At 39.2% G+C, this 19,696-nt stretch overlaps 2 protein-coding genes across 2 annotated transcripts; one reads left to right on the top strand and one right to left on the bottom strand.

Annotated features, from left to right (window-relative positions):
- Positions 1-2,123: 2,123 nt before the first annotated feature.
- LOC111635030 (choline dehydrogenase, mitochondrial-like) lies at positions 2,124-4,564 on the top strand. The gene is made up of 2 exons (XM_023379876.1): positions 2,124-2,342; positions 3,932-4,564. Exons 1-2 carry the CDS (start codon positions 2,245-2,247, stop codon positions 4,098-4,100), a joined length of 267 nt encoding a protein of 88 aa, XP_023235644.1. The 5' UTR covers positions 2,124-2,244; the 3' UTR covers positions 4,101-4,564.
- Positions 4,565-5,858: 1,294 nt separating this feature from the next.
- Positions 5,859-17,583, bottom strand: LOC111635024 (alcohol dehydrogenase [acceptor]-like). The gene is made up of 10 exons (XM_023379868.1): positions 17,481-17,583; positions 16,430-16,525; positions 9,778-9,930; positions 9,598-9,701; positions 9,359-9,532; positions 7,466-7,619; positions 7,205-7,359; positions 6,556-6,739; positions 6,268-6,490; positions 5,859-6,177 (listed from the first exon to the last, which is right to left on the bottom strand). The coding sequence occupies exons 1-10, from the start codon at positions 17,581-17,583 to the stop codon at positions 6,027-6,029; spliced, it is 1,497 nt and encodes a 498-aa protein (XP_023235636.1). The 3' UTR covers positions 5,859-6,026.
- Between the last annotated feature and the right edge of the window lie 2,113 nt (positions 17,584-19,696).

The raw sequence follows: 19,696 nt of genomic DNA, 5'->3' as shown, positions 1-19,696 counted from the left end.
CGATGTGCGTAGAAGAGCGTTAGTATAGATTTCGGTCCCCACTGTTTGCTTTTGTTTGCTGGAATCAGCGCCGGCGCTGCCGCGGCGGAGCAGCCGCCGCCGTTCGCTCGCGTCGTCACGTGACACGTCGTCTCCAAAGCGGTCCGGTTTCGAGGCTAAAACAGGAAGAGCCGCCATGATGGTCTACGACCCTGGACATTAACCAATTTAAGGTAGCAATAACATAATTAAATGCCTAAATAACAAATTAAAGCGCGGAAACAATAAATAAAATATGCAAATACTGTATAATGAAATGAAAATTGTATTTACCGGTCTCACGCCGTCGATTTTTGCATGTTAAACACGGGCGCCAGATTCATCACACATCTGTCATTTCCGTGCTTCGCGATAAGTTCCTTTTTTACTCCAATCGTCCATACTACAACGATTCTCTTAGACTTCACTGCTTCCACACTCTTCTTGTATGTCTAGATTAATAGGTTGGGGTTACTTATATAACTAAAAATATCAAAAATAAACAGAAAAATGTACCGAAAACTCGGAAACGTAACGCAAAACACTCTATCGCAGCCAGAACGAGAGACGATTCGGGCGCACAACAGATGGCGTTTACACTTCAAACACATTTTTTACTGCGCGTGCAGTCAAACGTAGAAGCATAGTTCGAACTCCGAATCCAATTTCTTTCGAATTTAGCGTTCAAAGTTGTTGTTCCAAGGACTCGTAATTTTTTAAATTATCATTCTTTTTGAAAAATTCCAACTATTCAGATAACGAAAGAGTAATAAAACAAAGCTGGCAACGTTGTTGCCGACATTTCCGGCAAACATTATTTGTTTCATCCCTAATAATTACTACCGTTGCCTTCAAGTCTTCAGATTTACTGGTAAAATGAAGGTCATTCGACTATTTTTAAAATATTATTTCCCTTTTCATCAGCATGTAAAGGATGTTTAGGTCTAATCTCGATAAAAATTGCGATTGATAACACAGAAAAATATTTATCTCAAAAGAATTTCACAAAAACATATTTTTTATATATTTTTTTTTTACCCCGGAACTAGAGTCGGAGTTGGGAAATATCAATTTCTGAAAACTGTTCTTTCGGTTATCGCGCTAGTTTTATATCCCAGGGTTTTGAACCAACTTTGATCAAAAACCCTGGGAGGGTCGGATGCAAGCTTTCTCGACTTGAAAAGTTCTATATATTTCTGTGTGTTTCGCGAATATTGTTTAAATTTCTCTGGGAAACTGCCGTGTCGTCCACCCATCCTCAAGGCGTGTTAAAGGCTATTAGCCCGACCGAGCTCGTTCTGGCGCAGCGTTGTCTGGTCACGAGTCTGGTCAAATGGCAATTTCACGTGCCATATGATATAGTCACCGAGTTCCCCTCTTAGCATCGGCCATGTTTCACTACCGGCGATTTAATCACCGTTATCGAACAGTCGCCGGTAACGCCAGTGACGTAATATTTAGATATTCGGTGATTTTCGTAACTACGGCAGGGAACCGACCGTAAAAACATTACCCGTAACTAAGTTACAAAAATTGACATAATTGCACAAAACAGGTCGTCGAGAGCCGCTATATGGACAGGCGTGGAGCGAACCGATTTAGCTTTTTGTTTTTCGAACAATGAAATACTAAGGAAATCCGCGGTTTGCCGAAGACACTTCCCTCGGAATACAGTTTTCCCGGTGGAAAACTCGGCCCAAAAATTAATTAACGGCCCCGTAAATTACGGCCTTTTACCCAAAACTCCCGGTCTTCTCCTTCCGAGATTCCCGCCAATTTTCGTAAGTCGGTCAAAAGTTTCCACCACCTTTTCCGAAACGGTAAGAACTTTCTGGAAAAAACCCGGCGGAAAAATTACCGTGATTCGGAAACCGTCGTTCACACCGGAAACTAAATTACGGAGTTTGGCCGAAAACCCCGAATTGCGGCTGTGTTATCTTAAGGGTTTCTTTTCGGAAGACAGAGAAAGGAAAAGGTGGAATCTGAATTTTGCCGGTAGGAAACGTCTTTCGTCCCAAACTAAAGGGAGCGCTCGACTGCGATAAGCCGAAAAGAGAAGGGAGCCAGGCTTTACTTAAATTGTCCAACGTCACCTTTACAGGAATGAAGCTGTGCAAAGCTCTGGGATTCACCTCGGCCTTTAAGAAGTTCGGTTCGAAAATATTCGATGCGCCTTTTCCCGGATGCGAAAAGTACCAGAGGTGGAGCGACCAGTACCTAGCCTGCATGGCTCGAGTTTACACCGTCTCCATCTACCATCCAGCCGGAACCTGCAAGATGGGAAATCTCTCCGATCCCACCGCCGTGCTGGACCCCCAACTCAGGTGAGGTCGAGTCTCCGTCAAAGCCGGTCGCTATTTATAAACGTCCGACCACTACATGCCGGAAAAAGGTTAATTCTTTACGTATTGATCCATTTCTTTGACTTACTTTCTTCGTTACTAAAAATATAGGAAAATTTTTTAAAAATGTTTTCTGGCGTCACAATTAGTCTGGTAGTCGCACCAAACGAGCCAAACGAGCTTGGTGTGCAAGCTGTGGTTGTCTTTGGTGGAGGGTGGTGATAATGGTTTGTATTACGGTGGGGAATTTTTCCGATGTGCGTAGAAGAGCGTTAGTATAGATTTCGAGTCTGTACATATTATGGCATTTTGTCAATGACGTCCGATTGCATATCTGTCCGCGGCAAAGATCTTCTTTCTTTTCTTCGATGGTGTTTATATGGAGATTTTAGCTCAATGTAGGCTCTTTCTCCGAGTAGACTTGTGTATATGTATGATCGCTAGGCGACCGATTAGCCGGCTGTATCGAACAACCATACGTACGCGCGGGAAATAAATGCCTTCCGGGAGGACTTTTATGGGAAACTGGCCTCCTATTCAGTCGTTATAGGCAAGGAGAAAACCCGGAAAACTCCAAGCAGCCAGCCTGTCCGACCGTGGCGCGAACCCACGACGAACCTCCCAGTCTTTAGGGTCTGGTCACCACTACGATGAGCGGCAACGGAGACCACTCGCCCACCGCGGCAAAGATGGAGGCCCGCGTTTCTTTATGCAGCGGTCGAGAAGCGCTTTATACTAAAACTGGTTTCTAATTGGCCAACAATGCTCGTGACGTCATTTCGCTACACTCTCGCTGCAAAAGAAACGCGGGGAAGGTGTAGTGGACCGCTGTGAACGAAATTACCGTACCACGGAAACGCGTGCCACCTGCCGGCAGCGGAAAACGGCGTCGATCGAGACGGGTGGCTACATCCATTAAACTTTCTAAGTTTGCTGACGATCTTATGAAAAATAAAAAAAGTCGAAGAATTTGGATAAGAAAAAATGTTTGGAAATTGTTAGAAGTTAGGAATATGAAATACTTCGATACTCGAATTACAATTAGACCATTCCCAATACTTTACGCCGTAAGTGCGTCTATTTGAAATTATTTAAATCGGATACTAATGTAACGTATAAAAAATACATTAACGTATTAGAGTATAAATAAAGATTTTTAGCCTTGCCGATGCCACAGTTCCATCGCTATCATCTCGCCTGACGTTTACCATCAGGTGGCTAAACGGGTCTTCTTTTGGTCTACTTTTTACTCTTTCGCTTTCCTCCACGGCAAAGTCGAAAATTTTCCACTTCTATTCCGCCCACTTCCACGGAAAAAGTGACGTCAGTGCCTTTCGTCATCCGTTTCCTCAAGCGAATACCAGGTTCATTTGTGGGTGGAGTGGTTTTTGCCCTTCCGGCATCCGAACGCGGTAGTTAGTATAAGCGAAGATGCGACGAAGAAGTATAAAAGCGCCGAGACGAAAATGACGGGAACGAAGTAATTTATTATAATTTATAATAGGTGGTACTTTATTAGGAGAAAGAGGGAAACATGTCTAATGGAAGAATCCGAATTACTGTATTTACAGGGTGAAAGGAGTGGGAGGACTGAGAGTGGTGGATGCCTCGGTCATGCCCGAAATCGTCTCGGGAAACACCAACGCTCCGGTCATCATGATTGCCGAAAAAGCCGCCGACCTCATACTGAAGTCTCGACCGTCTACGGGGACCTCCGAAAAACCGGGAAGTCCCCGATGACTCAGATAATTTACGCCGCGCGTAATTTCACCACCGCCGCAATACCGACGGCGAGCGCGTAATTTAATGTAATTTATTACGGAAACCCTTTCCGGTTTAAAATCTTTTTCTCTAAGACGCACAAAAGTACAACGAATTTTCCCGCCTCCGACCAATAAAGGTGAAAATTCCCTTTCCACCGCGGATTTAGGTAGGAAGACCAATTTGGCCTCCTTCCACTACGCGTATTTTTCTCAAAACAAAATACAAATAAATTAATTTTTACGTGGCCAACAAAACACAATTGTTATTTCACATCGGTTTTCGTCCAGAAAGTTCGATGAAATGGAATGTATTCGTTCTCGGCACAAATAAAGGAATTCCTCCAAAGTCTCTGGCGGTTTCGTTTTCGTATTCTTATTGCGGAGGGTTGGCGCGCGTCCACCTCGTCGGCTTTAAGCCCACCACTTAAAAACGAAAGGCGTTGAACCGCGGTCGTAAGAAGTGGAATAATTCCTTCTCTAACGTCGCGGTTTCCGAAAATCGTCGGGAGGAGCCAAACCGCATCATTTCGACCGAAAAGCCCAGCCGTTTTTAAGGACTGTCCTGCTTATTTCAGTGACGTAATTGTCTGTCGACCGCCGTTCTGCCAAATTGACTTCAGTGAAAATTAACTTTAAAAAATCAGTAACGAATTGCTCAACTTTCCCGGCAACATTTAAAATTGCGTGTGGCACCATCTGTTATCATATTTCATTAAAACATTTTATGTAATTAATTGTTATAACATGGCAAAAAGCTTAATTTTCGGGATAGGGACGGGTTTCATAAAAAATTGTAAATACTAATAACCAGTAAAATCGTCATTAAGTCCGACCATACTCGAGAAATTACACACGACCCCTTCTACCTTCCCATCCTCTTAACATCAAGCTCCATCTCCTTGCAAAATTTCAGAAATTTTCGACAAAAAGCACGGGAGGTATTAAGCTTCAAAGAGAGCGAACAAAATCGTGCTACACATCCACGCACAAACACCCATCCATACAAACAGAAATTACCCCAGATTTTTTTTTTTTTTTCATTTCTGGACGTTTCGAGACTCTCCGAGTCCAAAATTGTAAAAATTTTGGGAATGATATAGGCCTAATAATAATCTCTATTCCTTTAATCCCCCCAATTGCAAACATATACAGATACGAAATGCAACCGTTGGATAAAAATCCGTCGATTGCATTTCGTATAGATCCATCCAATAAAAGAAATTTTCTTTCTATACTTTTTGAACGGTCATCTTTCAAATCGGCTGCGTGCCAGGCGACATTCCTTTCTTCCACGTTGACACAGTAAACGAGTAACACAAACCAAAATCGGCAATCGATATGACAGATGATTGTTTGGTGGGCGAGGCAATGACATTACATCAGGCGACTGCACCCCCGTTAGCATTTTTCTTATTTCTACATCGTAACCGAGAACTAATCGAATATTGTGTCGGAAGATAAAACTAAAAGACTTTTTGAAATCCGATACAGCCTACCTCCATTTCTTCAAACATTTCGAAGACGACTTCTTTTGTATATCAGAATTTTTCGATTAAAAGATTGTTAAAACATTCGGTTTAGATTTTATGTTCTATTCAATTACGGCAACGCGACACTCAGGCGATCTGCCCAAACGTGAAGAAAAGCCGGAAAACTTCACGTGGCCGACCCTTTGGCCGGGCGCCAATCCGGGTGTTTGATGTATAATAATATTTTACATGTAAATCGTCTTGTTCAAAGTTTTACTTTCTTATTAGACAAGTTTCCTTTTTGGAGTCGGTCAGTGTACTGTATTTTTGAAGTACAAAGTGAATTTTAGTGTATCGCGTATGATTGTCGAATTTTAATATAGGCCTACATTTTAAGTAATTTCGTACGTTAAATAGGTCTACATAAATAGCTATTAATTAGGCGGAGAAGCCACCCTTAAGGAAGATTTAATAATATCCGCAGCTTTCTCGGCCAAGGCCACGACCACGGCATTGGGAGGTCCGGATAACTGTCCCGGAATACTAGAAGCATCTACTACGCGTAAGTTCCTAATTCCTCGAACTCTGAAATTGACAAAAAATCAAGATATGAATGAATAAATTTAAAAAAATGACATTTTTGAATTGTGCCGTGGAAAAGTAATTGTAATTCACCTTAAGTAGGGATCCAGCACGGAGCGATTATCGTCTCCCATCCGGTTCGTGCCTAGCGGATGGTTTCCGGTGATGGCATTAGTTTGAAACCAACATTTTAGAAATTCTCTGTCGCCGATGTGCGCTTCGTTGCCGGAACAGTTTGAAAACTTCGGAAGATGAAGCCGAACTCCCATTTCTCGAAATGCGTCCGAAGTAACTAATTTGATCCCCGTTTCCATGGCTACAATATTTGATACGTTATTTGGTGCGAGTAATAAATGAAGTGACGTATATCGGCCGTATTACCTTGTACGGAACATCGTATATCTCGCTCTTCCGATAGATATCGAGGATCGATGAGAGGAGGAACCGTCGGATTGGCCGATTGCAAGCTGACGCTACCTTTGGAAGAAGGATGGAGACAGGAAGATAAGAGGACGAACCCCTCTTTCGATTCGTTACGATAATCCGGAAACGACTGGTCGAAAATCTAATTAATAGAAATTTCGTAACATCAAGCGTAACAAAAATGAAAATTATTCTACGATACGAAAATCTCAACAATATGGAATCCCGTTTATCCGGCTCGAACTGATCGAAAATACGGGTAATTCGTTAACGACATAAATAACACAGTATATACATTTTTTTTTAAATATTTCGAACTTCTTTTCCATCGTAACAATCGAAAAAAAAAAAACCGAATATTCTCCCAGCTGCAACCAATCCTCTTGCGGTATTTTTTCTGTCAAATTCTCAAGGATATCGTTCGACATTAAATTAAACGGCTCGTTCCTTTTTTAAAAAAATGTTGGTACGTTTCTGCTTTTGCCAACGGAAGATGCACCGTTCAACGGACACTGCTGTAGGCTTATCTTCTATTTTTTTTAATTTATTTATTTTCAGTTATTAGTCTATTAAATCGAGAGTTTATCATATTGTCTTTTATACTTACATCGTCTCGCATATTGCTGATCCGTCCGAAGATATCTTTGTCGATCGAACCGACATTGAATAACAGAAAGAAAAATTCGGGTCTGCTGGAATTATTGATACTTCCCGGCCGAAACATCCTAGCTGTCATCTCAATTCCGCTATTACTCAGGAGACCTGAAAGATCAAACTACAGGGTAAACTTTAAAAACATAGCACGATTCTAAATAAATTCGTCCCAAAAGACGAGTCTGGCGTAAATAAGTGAAACGAATGCTTTTACCCGATCCGTGAACGATATAATTCCATATTTGATAGAAAGACTTGACTTTAGCTAAATTTACAGAAACTGGTAAGTCTAGATGAAAGTAAAGAGGAACGGCTAAATGGTCTTGCAAATTTTGACCGACGTCGGGAAGATCCGAGACCACCGAAATCTGGAAAACACAAGTAAATTGGATTCGTAAAACAACCGATATACATTTTCAAACAAGTAATTACTTTTATTTCATGGGTCATTTGGAATTAACGACAATATTCTTAAGCAAATCTCGTTAGCGCAGCGAAGTTTGCAAGGTAAAATTAAACCCCGTAAATATGACGAAAGATACGGGAAAGTTCGCATGTTCGGCCTGAAGATAAAAACACAAATGGCGAGTGACGAAAACTGACTCGGGTAGTTTTTCCCGTAACGATCTGTGACCTTTCGGGTCGGCACCTCTTTGGTACCCTGTCAGGATTGACACCACCGTGTTTCTCGAAACACGGAAACCGAGACGGCGATTACGTCACGCCGTCGAGCGAGCGGTCCCGTACGTGGTCAGACGGATTCGTAATGTCGATTCGAGAGACAACATTGGAAGTGACTCAGATACACTTAACAATTAACAATGGTTTATTTAAAAATCTATTGGATAAAGTGTTGTCGCGGAGAGAGAGAGTTCACATACGTTTCGCGGGGTGATAAATACCTGGAGTTTGGTTGATTCTTGAATAGCTGATAATTGATAATGAAGTTCTTGACTTAATCCAAAGTTCTAGCGACGACGTTCGTTCAAGTTTCTTTGGCACTTAATAAATCCTGTTGCAAATAATCCAAATAGGAGGCACAAAAACACAAAAGTCCGGTTGCTATCTGACGACTTCTATCCAGAGGAACGGCGGCGACTGACTCTTTTCGGCCGTCTCTGGTGATATTCACGAGCGATTTCGGCCGTGCAGAGGTTAATAGTTCACGAGAAAGCGTCATGTTGCTTTCGAGAAAATGTAATGGGAGACTTTCTCAGGTAGCTAAGAACAACAATTGTTGCGTAATTCGCGAAACGTTATTATTAAAGACTATTTCTAATATAAGAAGTTCTGCTATCTTACAGATCGATCGAGCATTTTTCGAAAGTGGAATACAGTATTTGCCTTCTACTCGGCCGTTTTTACGCCGCCGGTAAATAAAATCGAAATTTAAATATTTTAAAGCATTAATAGGCCATAATCGATTTAATGGGTCGTCTCTGGATTGAAAGCTCATTTATTTATTCATTTTACGTAATTACGGAGTCGGAGTCGCGACTCCGTTCCTCTGCCCAACGTCCGTCACGTCGAACTAGCAAATAAACTGCCAATACGGAAGTAAGCAACTTACTATTTTTGAAAGGTTAGACCACGAATTTCCAACCACGCACTCCGCCTGGTCCGTCCATTTATCGGGAACACGATAAATTATTGGGGATGGGTAAGGATGGTTAGAAAATAGCAAATTTGTTTTAATGGAATTTTAAAATCTAATAATAATAGTAACGAATAATAAGAGTGGATGTGTGTTTAAATTGCATTACGGTAAAAAATAAGAAATGAATTCTATTTCATTTCTTATTTTTTATTTGTACAGCGTAGAAAGGGGAGGGTGAAATAAATATAAATTTGAAAAGAGGTGAACAAAATTAGAAGATTAACTAAAAGGAAGCATTTTCCGATGTGCCTTGGAGTGTGGAGGTATAGTACCTTTAAGCGCAACCATTTTTTTGTCGGGTTTTCCGTTATTTAAGACTCATTTTCGGAAACAAAGTCGTTATAAAGAATTAAAATGAAATTCGCCAGTATGGCGTTTTCGTTTACTGTTGGAAATTTCCGAATTCCGCCGTCGTCAGACTTTTACCCGCGTAAGTAGACGGCCACTTACTTTGTATTTTCGTAATTGTCGGGCCGGACCCACGCCGGAGAGTAGAAGAAGATGGGGAGAACCGACAACTCCGGCGCACAGAACGATTTCCCGGCGAGCGAAGACTCGGAGGGAAGTTCCATCGCCGACGGAAAGAATCTCGACCCCCGCGGCGGTCTTTCCTCGGAACAGAATCTGGCAAGAAAGAAGGACGTGAAAACGAGCGGAGAAACCAATCTGCCGAAGACGGACGTACTTACTTTGGTGGCCAAAAAGCCGGTGACCACGTCTAAGTTGGGTCTCTTTCCAATAGATTCCAGGTAACCGCGGAAAGTCGACCATCTCCTCCCTTCGTAAATGTTATCTAATATACATAAAAAGAAGGAAAATAAATGGAAAACCGGGATCCTAAAGAAATCATTGGGCCGAGATGAGCTCACTTTGGCTGGCAGCGACGCCCTCGATCTTCAGGTTGTTCAAATCTCCGCAGTCTACCCCCATTCGCCGGGCGCTTTCCATCAACGCTTTCGCCACTTTCGATTGCTGCGCGTCGAACTCCGTCACCTTGCAAGGACCTTTCTTTCCTCGGTGATCTGGGGGAACCGGAAAAAAAATTCCGCAAATACAAATATGGTCGTCTCCCGTTAGAAAATCCTCGGCCCATCAACTGCTAGTAAAGACTACAAATTCCAACCATCGTCGCCGTTCCGATTTTTTCTCTGTAATAAAATCCGTCCGCTCCTCCACCGATTCTACTTTTATTCCCGAAATTCCGTTAGGCGCGATAAATCGTGTCGAGAAGCGGGAACGTTGTCGGTTTCACCCTCCTGGAAAACGGCAAAGATTTATCAAAATCGAGCTATCAAATTTTGACAGCGAAATCCATCTTACGAGCCGAAGAAGACGTACTAGACACTTCGGGACATCGCCTCACCAAGTCGAGCTATTGGTGCGATATGGATTTTCCGCGCGCGCCGGTTCTACGACCTTATATCTCGAAAACGTAATCGTGGATTCCTATATTTTATTACACTTTTGGATTCAATTAACGGAAATGGCAAAGTTTAATTAAAACTGATGGATGAAATTTGGAAATCAAACGCAATTTTGTAAGCGGTATAGAAGAGGAGGCGCTAACGCTCCACCTCAAACGTTGGATTTTATGTCATTTTTTACGAATAATCTCAAAATGCTAAAAATGAGAATACAAACGGACAAAAATTTACAGATAAATCCGAAACCAAAAATAAACGTCTTAGGTAATCCCCATCGACCTTGTAGGTAATTTTTTTCTTTCCTTAATTCCCGCGAATAATTCAACGTGTAATACAATTTATCGTCTTGTTTCATTATACTAATAACAAACGAATAGGGGTAAAAGAGAACTACAGAGTACGGGGAAGTCTTTTCAAAATAGTAATGGAAAACGTCCACTGGGTTACAAAATCCTACCGGACAAATTCCGGTTGTGTGTTCCGTCTAAATAGCCGAATAAATAAATCTACCAAAAGGCTACTGAGTGGCCCGATTAGCCAACCGCATTCCGAAAAGATCTTTGGTTTTCCGCAGTTGCCTTAGTCTTAATTTTCTGTATTTACAATTTTGTGTTTTACACAGTAGAAAGTTTTCCGGTTGTAAAAATTATTACCGGAATGGCGTTCCGGCGCATTTCTACCCGAATACACAATCGATGGTATTCTTTGTCGTAGGAATTTGTCCGGTAGGATTTCGACCGGTAAGATTCTACGATGACTTAATAAAACAATACATAGAAACGATGAAAATTATTCCTAGTGGTAATTCCTAATAAGCAAAAACGAAAATAAATTTAGTTTCAAACATTGTCCGTTTTGATATAAACTAATTACAGAATTTTTAAGAATATTTGTAGTGTATTTATTTGTAAGAAACTAATTTTATATTTTTATTTTAAAATACACGATGTATATTGCAGAATGTGTAAATCGTTCTATAAATACTATAATCGTATTTAATTTCTAGCATTGTCATTTGAAACAAACACGGAAGGATGGCCATGGGTGCGACCTGGCAAAGTCCTAGATATAACAATAACTACACGTTTCGTTTATTGGCTTATGCCGAGAATTGTTATGTACTGTACGATTGGTACGTAGACAGATCAAACGTGGAGGGGGGTTCCATTTTTTTTTGCTCAAACGATAGATAAAGGTTATTGTTGCTTGCTGGTTATTTGAGGGGTCCATCTAACGCCCTAGTAAATTAAGTTAACCGAGATGAATTGAGAAAGTGTATTTTGTTAAAAAAGATAAAAGAACATAGTGCAGTATAGTTTGTTTCACGAATAGGCAATGCGCGATACTAAAAATGTATTCTAAAAATTTAAAAAGAATAACTATTGTTTTTTATTTAGCGAGTTTTTAAACCTAGAACGTATTACATATTTCGTTTACATTTAATTATTGTATGTGGCTGGTTAACAGAAGTAAGTAAAATTGTTCGATTGGATAATTTAAAACTAATTATGAAATGAGTAAGAGTAACATAAACATAATATAAAGTTAATGCGTTTTACTTTCCGGGCTGTTATGCATACATAATAAGGGAAAATATTTTAGTCGTGTCAAATTTCACCCTCGAGTGTTTTGCAAACCTCCACGTTGAATTTATTGAAAGTGTAATTTATTTGCGTTAATTACTTAAAAAGTAATTCATTTACGCTTTCAATAAATATGGATATTGATTTATTTAAGAAAGAATTGCATTCTACAAGCTTTAACATCACATTCCAAGTTCGGCGACTTTCGGTTTTAACGCTGCCAATTTCATAGTTTCTTTTAAAAAATATAAATAACGAATTTTTATTATAAATCACGAGAAACCATACACATTTCGTGCGCCTAAAACATAAAAATAAGACGAAACGTAGTGTTAAATTTCTTAAGTGTTACGAACAACAAAGAGAGAGACAATAAGAGAATAAACGAGCTCGATAGATTTTATGGTAATATACCACGAGAACTTCAGATATCTTCGTTAATACTTTACTATAAGAAGCTTTCGTTCAACCTCTTCACCGGAGGATACGCCATCTTCGACGTCAACACCTCTCTCCGTCTGAATCGTTCAGCCTCTTCTTCCTCCTTCCAATGATAGCGGACAGTCGAAACATTTTCACCAGGAAACACCAAACGCGGTTTGGTGTTTCCTGGTGGAACTAATCGGCGGAACTAATGTCGAAATTAAAAAAAGACATGCCGTCCAGATTGTTTGTTTTGTTAAGTTATGGCAACGCAACACTTTGGCAATGTGTCTAAGGAGATGCCTTCTGGGAGGTCTTTTTAAGGGTAATTGGCCCCCTATTCATGCAGTTAAAAATGTGGAGAAAACCCGGAAAAGTCCACGTGTCCAGTCCGTCCTGACCAGGCGCCAACCCACGATGAATCTCTGTGTTTAGAGAACGGAACGGCTTGGCCATTGATGTGTCCGCCGTCAAGAAGTTTTTAACATCCAAATTATATAATTTTAACATATAATGGTAATTGTAAAAGCAATGACATTTTTTAAGTTCGCAAAAGTTATAATTTACAGCCTAACTCGACAATGTATCAAAATGCATATCTTTAAAATACTAATTTGTGTGAATGTTGATTATTCTAAAACGAAAGAATAAATAATTAAATTCGAGCACCAGTTATAAAGATTTTCCAGGTAAATGGCGATCGAGTAAAGGAAATCGTTTAAAGCAGATAATTATAGAAAACTGTGGCAAAAACATCGATGCACGCTAAAGCGGCGAGCAATTGTAATCAAATTTTACACACGGAACGACAGCGGAAAAAGAAATTAATTGCAATATCACAGCACAAGGATATATTATTCAAGAACAGTTTCGTCACAAATGTCGCGTGTAAGTTGTAAGCCTTCTCTGACGGCTATCAGTCTACATTAATTGTCAGACTGTTCGTCACTTTCCGATCTAATTTATAATTTTTGTGACGAAGCTGTTCTTTAAATGATGTATTTTGTATAATAATACTGTAATATGTTATTTCATTACTATTACAATGCAGAATTTAATTACTATTGCTACTATTGCACGGTGGCTTTAAGTTACTATACAGTACGTCGCTTTTTTGAAATGGAGCGTATGTACTGTATATAATTGCAATTTAGATTTTTCTAAAAGAAATCTCGTCCAGTTGTTTTAAACAATAAAATAGCGTTAAATATGGAATTCGAAAGTTTCTAGCCAATTCTTAACTTTTTCTTAAATAAATGCGACTCGCTAATGTAACTGCTGAAAGGATTTTAATAATTTTGTATAGGTACACTACATTTATTTAAATTTGTATCGATTGCAATAAGGCACAGAATGTTCATTGCTTACGCATATTAAGTAGGATTGTTTAAATGTTGCCAAAAAGTTAAGCAAATCGTGGAATTTTTATCAGTGATTGCCATAAACAAATTAAGTAACACTGTCAGTAATACTCCCACAAATACATGTTTATTAGGTGTCGGTATGACTGACGACTAATAACCCTGTATCGCTGACTCCTGTGTAATTATTCCGATTACGTCAACATTGTGTGATAAGTACACCGTAGTAGCCAAAAATTAGTCTCATCGTCTTATATTGTAACATAAGGACCAAAGCAATTCAAGTATCTATTGAAAACTTGTTAAAAAAAAAAAATAAAACTTTGAAAAAGTTCCTTTATAAAACTTATTGAAATATTTTAAACCGTTTTTCGTAATGGAAAAAATAACTTTTAATACATCAAAAGTTTTGAAGCAACGCCACACTTGCAGAAAAATGTGTAATACAAAGAATAAAACGTTTAACGTGAGGTAATCGCAGAAATCCCGATCGAATAAAATCCTACCAACTTGTAGCACAGAATCCTACCAAGAGACAATCCAATCAAAGAAAGAATTGAATTGTTTACTTGCAATACCGGGTACATCTATATTTTCTCCAGTCAACTAATGTTGGGAATCACCACATGAAACATATGCTGTCTCATGTGGTGAAATCAGATTTATCTAAAACAGGCTAAATCCAAATTAATTATGCGGTTAAATATACGCATATTTTACAAAATCGGCTACACCCATTATCGAGGTACTGTACTCTGTACCCAAGGTTCGATAGCGCTATATCCAATATATAGATGTTAGCGGGATCATCGAGAATACATGGGGTCTGAATGTTGAGCTTTTGCCATTTCGTTTGTTTTTTTTTTTAATACATAAAATTTTACTTTATTAGTAAAAGGGCGGTTTTTAATATTTTATTTCGTGTCAGTGAAATAACAGTAATTTTATAGGGATAGGAACCATTGCAGGTCCCTAAGTTTTCTCCAGACCCAAGCAACAATCTTCAGCTTATCCCTCTCGAAGACTGGATTTATGACATCTTTATCAATGTTTCGACATCAGATAAAGTTACGAAATCTTCAGCTCACTGGCATTTTGCGTTCCTTCCCACTAAATATTTATTTTAATAAAAACTAAGACGAATGATCCGATGAAGCCTGCCGAACAAAAATTGGAGTTTCAGAAAGTTTGACGAAACGTAAAAATATGAGCAATCATTTATTGTGACATCGCCACAATACTGGGCTGCAATTTTTGATCATATTTATAATTTATTTCATTTAAAATATATTCTCTCCACCTCAAATTAGTGGTGACTTGCCTCTGTACATCATACTTTTCCTTCAACAATAGTCGTGCCGACCTAACATCTTTCGGGAAAAAATATTTGAATTGAAATAACATGCTTCAGGTTTAAATCGGATGTTCTTATATAATCTCCGGGCCTCCTGTCCCTAAGGTTTCCATATCTGGTCTCATCCTTCAACTATCTAACTCCATTCTCGAGATTAAGGAAAGACATGCAGACGGACGACTTTTCAAATAGCAGTCCACAACAGTTAGCTTTTCTGGCCCTAGGTCGTGTAGGCCCGTACGTCCGAAAAATGGTGGAGAGATCTACGCATCCTGTTTGCATATTTTCGTCTCGTTTCCCCGTAAGGTATAATCATTTCGCAGTACCGTTCGCCAACGTAAGGTAATGTGGCAATGCCGTATCAATTAGCAGACCTCGAGATGCAAATAAAAAATCTTCGCAAATCATGCGAAAATTTTTGATTTGCATCTCTTTCTCGTTTGGAAAATTTAGATATCGCCTGGAAACTACCGCACGATTTGTTCCTTTTCAAACGAATTACCTATTTTACCGTAACCATCGCCAGCACCGCCCTTAACCAATGCACCACCAGCTCACACTCGCGCAACGCCGAGATCTCTTTTGCGTCAGGATAAACGAAAAAGTCAACATCTGAACACCCCGTACGTTTTTCCTCGGAGAAGATTCTGCAACCGAGTCCTCCGGCTTTAAAAATAAGCGCTAAAAAATAATCGGAAAGGAATCTTTCGATTGTCGATCGTTTGGAAAATTAAAGCTTGGAACATTTTCGTTGCGACAAACGCTTTGGCGTAGAAATATAAGGAAAGAAAATTGCGCATTGGCCAATCCGGAAAGATACGAATAAATGCGGAGAGGACCAACGATTATAAAGGAACTTTCGTTCCGCTCCAATTACTCTCGAAGTCTCCTTCGAAGAGATTCGTTTCCCACTGTTCTGGAATTAACCGCCTTCGTTTCCGCGCACCCGTACGTTGTTCCAACGGAAATTTTACGTAAGAACGAGAAGTCGTCCATCACGTTTTTACCACGGTTACCGAGAGAAACTTACCTGAGTGGTTGCCACCTGCGGTACGGTAGTCTTCGGAACGAAGAAAATAAGGTAGCAGATGGCGATACTTCCATCCTATCGGCCAGGCTTCGAAGTCTTGCGGGATCCCCCAACTGTGCAGGAAATAGTTAATGGCGCCCGATCCTCCCAATCCCTTTCCTCTGGCCCAACGCGATCTCTGAAATCAAATTCGAATTTCCTTCAACGTCGATGGAGGGAAAAAAAGATCGGCCTACCCTTTCCACCATCCCCCGAGAGGAGTCTTCTTGCGGCGCCGTCAAAAACTTCCAGTCCAGTGAGGAGAGTTGCAGCGCGGGTGCCGACAGAGGAATCCGGCTCCACCAACTTTCTTCTTCTTCTCCGGCTTCAATCAGCAGCACGCGGACATTTCCTGCTTCGGACAACCTTCCAGCCAAGACGCATCCGGCCGTACCGGCTCCCACTGTAATGCATTAGAATACTTTAGAGCAGAGTTTTTCGACGTTTTCTCATAACGAATCGGATTTCATATGTAATACCGAAGGGGAATATATGTTACTGTAAATGCTCAAACTATGGTAAATCCTAAGATTTTCCGGTAAAACCTAAGATTTACCAAATCATTGTGGTAAAAGTCCGAAATGTTCTTCAATCATCGTTAATTTCGAACTTTTATCAGCATTTACTCGGTATATCTTAGGTTTTATCTCAGAGACATGTGGTAAATGTTGAAAAAATAATCCCTGATCCCTTACCGCACCGCGCTACTGCCTTCGCTCGCTGCATTCCATCGTTTGACATGTTAAAACGCATACGTTAATTCTAATCTTGTTTGAGATTTCTCTGTCTAAAAGTTATTTATGAATCACGATGAGTGTGAAACGGAGATTTTATGAAATAATGGACGAGTTCATTGCAAGCAAGAAAGATAACAACTTTTATCTCAATAGGGACAAATACGCAAAGTGTTTGGAGTAAGTAAAAGCTGCAAAGAACATGAAAAAGAAACAAGCTGTTCATTACAGGCATATAAAGCGTTACGACATTTTGACTATAGGCGGCGAAGAAAAACTAATTGCGCCTATGAAGGTGGATGGAGAAATAAGGTATTACATTTGTTACGAGGACTTATTCAACATTCTCGAAGAAACGCGTGTTGCTGTTTGCCACAGTGGAAGGACACGGATGCTTAAGGAATGTAACCGCAAGTATAAAAATGTAACAGTTGAGGCTACTATGACATATTTGAAGCTATGTCAACCTTGCCAAAAGAAACAGAAGACTTTGAAAAAGAGCATTGTCATCAGAACTATACTTCATAGTGAAATGAACTCACGCTGTCAGGTTGATCTAATAGATCTACAAACTACCCCAGATGAAAATTATAAATTTATTTTAGTTTACTAAAACCATCTTACCAAATTTGTGATCCTTCGTGCGCTTCAAACTAAACGCGCCGTAGAAGTTGCATACCATCTTTTGGATATTTTCACCACTTTTGGAGCGCCGAGCATCCTTCATTCCGATAATGGCCAAGAATTCTGTAACCAAGTTATTGAGACTTTATGCTTCATGTGGCCGGATGTAAAAATCGTACATGGAAAGGCAAGACATAGCCAAAGTCAAGGATCAGTGGAGCGTGCTAATCAAGACATAGAAAATATGTTGAGCACGTGGATTGAAACCAATCAGTTATCAAAGTGGTCAGAGGGTTAAAGATTCATCCAGGCGATGAAAAATAGAGCATATCACGAGGGAATCAAATGATCTTACTACGAAGCAATATTTGGTTGTCCAATAAAAATAAGCCTTGCAACTTCAGCAATCCCTGGTGATATGATTAGAGTTATAAGATCTGAAGAAGATTTAGAGAAGTTGTTTCATTTGCATGACAATACGGAACAAAATAATGACATCGAAAATGCAATCGAACAGGACAAGGAAGAAAGCATTGTTGAAAATGAGTCAGAAGGGGATATAGACAATAGCACTGTCAACGATAAAACACAAGAAGATGAATTGATTATTACTGAGATGATGAAGGCGAAGCAAATAACCGATGATTCCAATGTAACGATTCAGAGAGATACCGATTCAGAGACAGAAAACACGATTAAGTCTCAGGAACTTCTTGTAACTATAGAGACAATACCAAAAAAGATAGAATCTGTAGTGACTATAAGAAACAATGCAAAATTGAGTTTGGAGAAACAAGCTGAAAAAATGAAAGCCACGTCTGTTGATAAATATCCAAATATGAAAATTGGCCAAAATGTAAGACTGAAAGTGCCTGAAATTGACAAAACTAAACCGACCCGAAAAGCATTATTGCAGTTGTAATAGATGTAAAGGACAACGAGTTTTACCAACTAAGTACCAAAATTGGAGTGCTAAAGCAGCTTTATACACAAAATTAATTTACCTCATGCCATAAAGATTTTATCAAAATAGAAGAAGTTGTTAAAGATAAAGAAGTGAGTCTTCGAGAATTTATAGCAAAATTGTCTTTGACCGGAGGACAAGGTTTCAAGAAATGCAACTGCCTAAAAAAATGCGTAACAAAGAAGTGCGCTTGCAAGTCATCAGGATTACTTTGTAATTCTAAATGCCATGATAGCTCTTCATGTTGTAACAAGTAAAATCCTTTTTTACTTTTATTAAATGACAACGAATACCAAATGATTAGAAAAAATACTGTGATTGCTGATTAGCTTAGCCAACGTAATCTATTATATTATTTTTGACAAGATAATTTAATTTTTTGTTATGTTAAAAAAGTATTTTTAAACTGTTTCACTAGTTATTAATAAATAGGACTTAGTAAGGTGACTGTTTATAATAATTGCAATAAATGATTATTAAAATACTCATAATTTTATTTCCAAAACCAACATTTACTAATCGTCTTTAGTAAAACCTAGCATGTACCAAATTCTAAATGGTAAAAGCCCGGAAAATCATCTCACTTTATAAAAATCCTTACATTTACCAACTCACGTTGGTAAATCCGAAGATTTACAAGTAAAACCTAGGATTTACCAATATACGGGCTTTTACAGTAACATATATATGAAAAAGAAACGGAATTTCAATAATTCAGTTTTATATAAAACTAATAGATATAAAGTAAAAAATATATTTAAAAGTAACGCTTTTTTCATAAACGTTCTAAAAATTAAAAAAGAAGTCTTCAGCTTTCACTGTATTCTTGGTATTATGCCAGCAAAAATAAAAGCCTATAAAATTTGATAGAGATTGTAACTAATAATATTTCTGAGCAAGAACGCCCCATGCTTTTATTTCTGGTAGCATAACACCGAGAATACCTTAAAGCTAAAGAAAATTATTTTTTAGTTTTTAGCGTTTTAGCAAAGACATTTGGATCTTTATCAACTGTGTCCATCAGTTTCTACACATCCTTTAAAGTCGCTCCTGTTAACTTTCTCCAAACAATACGATAACAAATGTGTGGCATTTCCGACTCACAATAAAGACCGGAACGTCCAAAGCCTGGAAATCAGACAATTTCGGGAATTGTTTTGTCGTTTCTTGCCGAAGCTGTCTAGGGTCCAGTAATGGGAGTAACAACACGAACGTGCTGAGAATATCACATGGTACCAGTTTGTTCAGAAAG

The sequence above is a fragment of the Centruroides sculpturatus genome, unplaced genomic scaffold (assembly GCF_000671375.1).
Source record: "Centruroides sculpturatus isolate CEXI.00-Female unplaced genomic scaffold, Cexi_2.0 scaffold876, whole genome shotgun sequence".
Taxonomy (NCBI): Eukaryota; Metazoa; Arthropoda; class Arachnida; order Scorpiones; family Buthidae; genus Centruroides; species Centruroides sculpturatus.
This window is presented reverse-complemented; position numbering and strand designations above follow the sequence as displayed.